The sequence below is a fragment of the Cyprinus carpio genome, chromosome B2 (genome assembly GCF_018340385.1).
Source record: "Cyprinus carpio isolate SPL01 chromosome B2, ASM1834038v1, whole genome shotgun sequence".
Taxonomy (NCBI): domain Eukaryota; kingdom Metazoa; phylum Chordata; class Actinopteri; order Cypriniformes; family Cyprinidae; genus Cyprinus; species Cyprinus carpio.
In genome coordinates, this window is record NC_056598.1 from 22,486,989 (window position 1) to 22,494,758 (window position 7,770).

General features: G+C 38.6%; 1 protein-coding gene across 3 annotated transcripts; it reads left to right on the plus strand.

Moving 5' to 3' along the window:
- Nucleotides 1-596: 596 nt before the first annotated feature.
- Nucleotides 597-4,860, plus strand: si:ch211-119o8.4 (somatostatin receptor type 3). 3 transcript variants are annotated; one of them, XM_042718706.1, is made up of 3 exons: nucleotides 597-747; nucleotides 1,730-2,164; nucleotides 3,419-4,860. In XM_042718706.1, exons 2-3 carry the CDS (start codon nucleotides 1,758-1,760, stop codon nucleotides 4,092-4,094), a joined length of 1,083 nt encoding a protein of 360 aa, XP_042574640.1. In that variant the 5' UTR covers nucleotides 597-747; nucleotides 1,730-1,757; the 3' UTR covers nucleotides 4,095-4,860. The 3 variants fall into 3 exon arrangements, with proteins under 3 accessions (XP_042574640.1, XP_042574638.1, XP_042574639.1); XM_042718704.1 differs by lacking the exon at nucleotides 597-747 and adding an exon at nucleotides 1,051-1,410; XM_042718705.1 differs by lacking the exon at nucleotides 597-747 and adding an exon at nucleotides 1,051-1,399.
- Nucleotides 4,861-7,770: the final 2,910 nt, after the last annotated feature.

A 7,770-nucleotide genomic window follows, 5' to 3' on the forward strand; every position in this document is an offset into this window, starting at 1 on the left:
AAAAAAGTGAGTAACTCAAGCAGATGGCTGCAATCACAAGAAACCAGTAAACACCGGAAGAGTCCTCAGCTTTTACAAGCTGATTTAAGTTTATGAAACAAGAAAGAGGCAAACAATTCATGTATCTTGCGTCTAAAACTTTACCAACTTATCACAAAACTTTACTGACACATTTTCTCAGTTTCACTTCATAATTACGAGTCTGTCAAGAGTGTGTAAGAAAGTGTGTTCATATTCTTCATTTTTTAGTGTTTGTGTGTGTGGTGTTTTTGGTGTTAGGAGGCGGCAGAGGAGCATCATGAAGTATTTATAGATGTAAATTAGCTCTCTGTTTCACTCTCTCAGACCTTTCAACGCTGCCTCATAATTGGTTTCTTTCTGTTGAAATTCTCCTTAACAGCACATGCATGTTGTTATATCCTAATGAGGCAGATTAGAATTTCAGGTGTGTGTGTGTGTGTGTGTGTGTGTGTGTGTGTGTGTGTGGATGAATAAAGTGAGTCAGATGTGGATCAGGTGTGTCCCCCTTTTTGTTCTCTTGTGTGTGTGTGTGTGTGTGTGTGTGTGTGTGTGTGTGTGTGTGTGTGTGTGTGTGTGTGTGTGTGTGTGTGTGTGTGTGTGTGTGTGTGTGTGTGTGTGGAGGGCTGGACTGTGTGTGTCAAGGGGGTGGCTGCATTAGGGGATGCTGTACCTCGGAGCAGATGAGCAGAAGTGAGCCCACAGACTGCCAGACTGATGCTTGATCAAGTAACTTTTTTCTTTCTCTCCAGTTTTCAGTGCTGTGTATGTCTACTCTCTTCTCCTTCTCCTTTGTCAGACCTTTTCACATGTGCTTCTGTGTTGTAGCTTGTTTTTTGACTTTTTGACAAGTACTTTGGACAATAAAATTTAGATCTATCTATCTATCTATCTATCTATCTATCTATCTATCTATCTATCTATCTATCTATCTATCTATCTATCTATCTATCTATCTATCTATCTAGTCTGTCTTTCTATCTATCTATCTATCTATCTATCTATCTATCTAGTCTGTGTACATATGTGTCTATCTGTCTATCATACTAAATGCTACAGTACATCAAATTTAAATATTATTATTATTAACAGATTTTCACTTATATTTCTAAAGAATTGCAGTGGAGTTGTAATCAGATAAGTATTTATTATAATATTAATATTCCACTGTCAGGATATGAAATATAGTTTTTATTTTATTTTAGCCGATCTTTATCATTGCTGAAGGATAGAAGGATTTGTTTGCTCTATGCAAAACTAGAAGGTTTCTTAATGAACTCTGTAAGTTCATCAAGGTTTAATAGCCGTATGGATGTTCTGTTGGGGAAGTTGAAACATGGGCTTTAAATTGTGCTTGGAACATGTTCCTGTCATTGCCTCTGTGAGTAATCGGTAAGTGTAATTCCAAATGTCCGTGCTAGGATGTATATCACATATTTAATGGGTGTATTTTGCTTGTTTGCTCATTTTATTGGGCTGTTATCATGACTTCCCATTGCTCCATATTCTGTGGGATGGATTATTGCTGTAAAGTATAATAGTTTTTCTCATTTATTTTTTACTGAGATGTGCAATATGTGAGTAACACTGGCTGATCTGCATTTCTGTTTTTCATTTGTGCTTATGTCAGTGTGTGGGTTATTAATCAAGTATGTACTGCATAAAAGCTTTTGCTATATCTATTTATCTCCATCTTTCTTTTCTATCCCAGAGATTGGCTGATTTCTACACAATCCATCATGCCTGCCATTGTAAACCTGCTCTTCAACACGGTCTCCACCAACACCACCATCTCCTTTTCTCTAGTGCTGCCTCTGGTCAGCATCCTCTCCCTGCTGGTAGGGGTCGGAGGTCACCTGCTCATGTGGTTGGTGTTGATGCGTAACCCACGGCGTCGTTCAAAGCCCAGCTCGGTCCTCCTGTTAAACCTAAGTTTTGCTGATCTGTGTGCTCTACTCACCCTGCCCTGTGTGCTACTAAGCGCTAGCTCTCAGAACTGGCAGCTGGGAGGAGGCGTTTGTGTGTTGTTGAGCTTCATGACCTCCCTGACCGCTGGAGTGGACATCTTCAGCCTGGCTGCTCTCTCTGTGCTGCGTTATCGAATAGTGGCTCCCTCGACACGACCCCCGGCCACCCCCACGCAGGTGTGAGTATCTGAAGGAGCTAAAGAAAAACAGCTGTAAAAAATTGGTGAAAGAAATGGAGAAATATTTGATATATTTATATGTTTTTCTGTAGACAAAAAGTAAAGGAAGTGTCATGCTACAGTGATGGACAAATATTTCTTGGAAGTACTTTGGAATATTTACATAGCATGGTACATTAATGTGTTATTGAAGTAGATTTCCAGATTCACTAAATCTCAGTTAAATTCTCTATAGGCCTATTACTTTAAATTATTCCATCACTGGAAAAAGTGATAACTTTATGTTGATTCACTATGGGCAGCATGCATTTCCCAAAAGCATTGTAATCATACAAGTAGATTGTCGAGACCATTGGTGCTAAAGGTTTCTGCGATCTAACTAGGCTTATGGTACTTTTGGAAAACAAAGCCATGATTGATTCAGTAAAGGATCCATCACACTGATTCAAATGATAACTTTACAGTCTTTTTTAATGAACTGATTTAAAAGGATTGGCTTGTAAGTGTCATTTGTTTGTGACTTACGCTGTTTTTGATTCACTAAAAGCATCGACTCATATGAGTCATTTGTTCACGAATCAGAATAGTTAAGTAGCGATATGTTCAGGAAAGGCGAACAGCTCACTCTCAACACAATATAAACGTGCTTTTATAATTATTTCGCAGTATAAGAACTTTTTATTTCCTTCTAGCTTTCAATTCGAGATGCAGACTCGGGTAATTATTAATTTATTTTACAAATACCGACTTATTTATGCAGCCGAAGGGCGCGCTTCCGCTGAAAAACGATCGCTGACACTGAATAAATATATACTTCTCGCAATGCGAATCAATATGAGATGAAAATCATATTTATTTAAATCATAGTACTTTTTGAAGAGGATTGTTACTCTCATTTACAAAAAAAAATAAAAAATATTACCATGACTGATGATTTTATTATGGTAGCCTAATTTATACAAACTGCCTTGGAATACCATTAAATCCTATGGTATATGAATTCAAAAGTGCTGTGGTACTAGATGGTACTATGGTACTTTTGAAATGCACCATGGAACTGAAATTCATGTCAAGAGAAGAGATAAGGTGGTGTCTATTATAGTCCATGTCCAAAAAACTGCTTGTATATTTATCGTGACTACCAAGGTGTTTACACATTCAAAACACCACAGCAATACAGACCACTATATCAAAATCTTAAGAGGCATAAAATATATTGAATTCTCTGTATCTGTCTCTCTATTTGGCCCACAGAGCTGGCACTGTTGCTGTTATCTGGCTGGTTTCCATTGCCATGGCCCTACCTAAAGTCACGTACATCCAGTTTGACAGTGGCTGCACGTGGTCGGTGGGCCGCGGTCACTGGCTGGGCTTCCTCGTTCCTGCATTTCTGGTGTATTACGTGGCTCCTCTACTCTGCATCGCCCTGCATTGCGGGCTCATCATCACACACCTGTACCGCTGCCGGGGCACTCTAGCCGCAGACCACCGCAATAAAAAAGCCACAGCCCTTCTCATCGGCTCCACGCTGGTGTTCGCCATCAGCTGGCTGCCTTATTACGTGCTAGAGTTTGTCAATGTTTTATCACCGTCCCTTAATTCCGTCAGCTCACCCGAAAGCCCCGCCTCCAGCTCCACCGCCCCATCGCCGGCGTCAAGTACAGAGGTGTCTCTGCTGTGGGAGGTGGCCTCGCTGTCTGCCATTCTTCTGATTTGTCTGGCACCTTGCTGGAACCCGCCACTCTACTTCCTGCTATCTAAGCCAGCCCTGAGGCAACTGAGAGGGCTGCTACCCATCATGCACCAACACTGGAGAGCTGCTACCTTCCTACAGCACATAGTGCCAAAACACGCTCCCACACAGCCCCACTCACAGCCTGGGTCTCAACACGTTCCTCAGAACATACTAGAAGTAACGCACCCACAATGAGAACGTGCGCATTCAGATCGACATGGTAAGGCACAGCATATACCTGCTTCACAGCAAAGCACACCCACACACAGGCACAAAGCACACACACGCCACACACACAATGACAGGTATTTTCTGCCAGAGCATCCTCATCCCTCTCATGCTGGCTGAGATTGAGAGTTGCTTAGTAACACTACAGAGAGGAACAGAAACATAAGACCATGGACCTCTGCATTTATGGCTGAGCATCACATTTTACAATGTTCCAGCATGCCAGCTGCTCTCTTCCCCTCTCTCAAAATCTCTCTCACACTAAAAACGTATCACGTCAGATTTTTATTACCAACTCGGTCACGCTCGCACACATAAGCGTGTTCTTGACGACATATGTGTTCATTTTTAATTCACTTGTTTCTGATCGCTTGTGCAGTGAGTAATAGATTAGATGTGTTATGCTGGTACTGTATATCAGATAGATCATCTATAAAGGCTAAATGCAGTGCGTTTGAGTCTCACTTGCTGATCATTGGTGTTATGAATCACTGATATGTGCTGTAATGAGTTTTTTGACAGTCATTGTCAGTCTTCTGAGAAATGCAATGCACTGTGATTTCGGAAATGGAAAAAGTATATAAATATTTCCCATTAATGACAGAGACTTGGCTGAGAGAACTCAGCAGCTCTCAGAACTGTGTCACCTGCGGATGAGTCATCCTACTTCACAAGATTTTTTCATTCTCTGCTTATATTGTAGCCAGTGTAATAACATGTGGATCTAAATTGATCTGGCAATTTTTCTCCTTGAATTTCCATTCCCCATGCACCTCCCTTCTAATCAGTTCATTTTTTTTTTTGCCTGATATGAACTGAGAGGAGGGATAAAAGAAAAGGATACAGCATACAGAGTTGAAAAAATAATTTTTTTTCCTTTACAAAAACGTACAGACAGAGGTGAAGACAGATGCTAATACCATGGTAATCTGATAAACCAAAAGCATTATATTAGCATGGTATATGTCCCAAAACCATATATTAGCTAGTGCTGTTACTATTAACTGAAGGTAAAACAATTTTTATTGAAATAAAAATAAATTAAAGCTAAATAGATATATTACAAAAAATATATAAACTATATAAAAATGAAAAAGCACAGAAAATTAACAAAACTTTAAAAAATACAGAAAAATCTAAATAATTATAAATACTATAATGGTATGTAGATACTAAAATGATACTGGTATTAGCATGATAAATGTCAAAAAACTATGGTATTAACATGGAACATGTCCCAAAACCATGGTATTAACATGATATATGTGACCCTGGACCACAAAACCAGTCATAAGTAGCAAGGGTATATTTGTAGCAATAGCCAAAAATACATTGTATGGGTCAAAATTATTGATTTTTCTTTTGTGCCAAAAATCATCAGGGTATTAAGATATATCAATTTTGTAATTTTCTTCTGTAAATATATCAAAAGTTAATTTTTGATTAGTAATATGCATTGCTAAGAACTTAATTTGGACAACTTTAAAGGCGATTTTCTCAATATTTTGATTTTTTGCACCCTCATATTCATGATTTTCAAATAGTTGTATCTTGGCCAAATATTGTCCTATCCTAACAAACCATACATCAATGGAAAACTTATTAATTCAGTGTTCAGATGATGTATAAATGACTGGTTTTGTGGTCCAGGGTCACATATATCATAAAATCACAAAAGTATTTTGAGCATGTTACCATGGTATTCTTAAAATACAATAAAGTACCATAATACATAAATTTCAGTACCATGTATTTCAAACTACCATAGTATTATCATCTAATACCATCACTGTACCAGGGTACCACCACAGTACTTTTTTGTAAAGGGTTCCAAAACTATGGTATTACCATTATGTCTTGTCCAAATAAATAAATAAATAAATAAAAATAATAATAATAATAATAGGGTGATACCATTGTATGTTTTATACCCTGGTATACAGACATTAGTTTTTAACTTGTCAAAATCTTTTTCCAGGTCTATTAATGTGACAAAGTATGTACTGGCCCCTCTCTTTCAATCATTCATCTCTCCAGAACAACAAATCTGTGCCCTTCTTTTATTTACATGTCTTCCTCAGAAAAGCATTACAGAGTGGCACTCATAGTAAGCTTGTAATTTTCTGATCGTCAGTGTGCATTAGGATATTTTGGTCTTGACTTCACAGCATCCAAGGCTGGGCATTTTATAAAATAACAACCAGGTTAGAAATCACCTCTAGGATGGGTAGAGGGAGGAATCTTTAAAAAAGATCAAGAGAGGCTGGTTGATGCTGATGCTGATGCTGATGCCTATTATTTGACAATATAACAAAACCAATGAATGGGTTTGTTTACATGGGTTTTTAAAAGTGACTGGAAAATTGGTTTGTTTTGCTGTAATCCTTTTTAATAAACCAGCAAAACACCAGCCACGCAAGTGACCATTAAAAATTTTTTTCGCTAATCTGATGCAGCGTCCCCTTAGACCTCAATGAGCTAACAGCAGTTCAAAAAGGTCGCTGTTAAAGTGCAGACAGGGAGACGAGAACAACGATGAGAATGGGGGTGAGCTGTCTCACAATTACGCTGACAGCATCACCCATTCACCGTGCTCGCAAGACGTACCCACTTAAACTCACTCGTTATCTACTGCAATTATAACAGTCATATTTTGGGGGGTTTACTGAATAATTAGAGTTGTCAGCGCTCACATCAAACTCCTTTCAGACTCACACAGAGCCGGCGAGGTCTGATGAGATGCAATTAACACTGCAGATTAACAAGCTCATCTGCGACATGAGCTCTGCGTGCTCCACTTGTCCCTCTCGACCGTCTTTGTCATCATGTGATGCCCCAGACCATCACAGACTGAGGCGGTCTTGCTGTGTGTGATTGGAAGACTGCTGTGGAGCTGCACTGAGCTGGCAATGTGACATGCAATCTGTCACACGTACCTAAAATACGATCCTCTGCTCTCCAAGAATGGTGTAACAGCAGGCTTATTTGCATCATGATTTTTAAGTATTTAGTATGTATGTATTTAATAATCTTTACTAACATATAACATTACATATGTATTTACAAAGCAATTGCAGATGTGTCCCTTAAACAACCGGTTGACTCTTAAATGAAGAAAATTCTGTTGCTGCAACAGCCAGATCATTCTGAATACAAAAAATAAATGTGATGTCCGGTGTGGTATGAAGATCCTCTGAGCCAAATTGGGAGAGAACTGGACAACATTTGTGTACAGAGAACAGTTTTCATCAAAATCCAAATTGGCAGATGGGAGACATGGAGACACCATCATGCTCTGCAAGCCAGAGGGAATCTTTACTGTACAGAAACATGATTTTAAGCCAATTTATAAAAATATAACAACCCCCAAACAACTCATTTGTGTCCATATGAAAAAGTGTTATGAAGATACATCTTTGTTTGCTGTTGATTCTTGACTTTGTAAAAGTTTCACTAACTTTGTTTTGTGCAAAGTCTGAAGATCACCTCTAGCCAAATGTAGCAAAGATATGCACAAATTAACAGCAAAAACATCATGTACTGTAAATGTCAGACAAGTTAGGCTGAGACTCTAAAATGGGATATCAGGGACTTCGCATAACCTAAATAATAATAAGAACCCAAAAAATAAATAAAAATCACT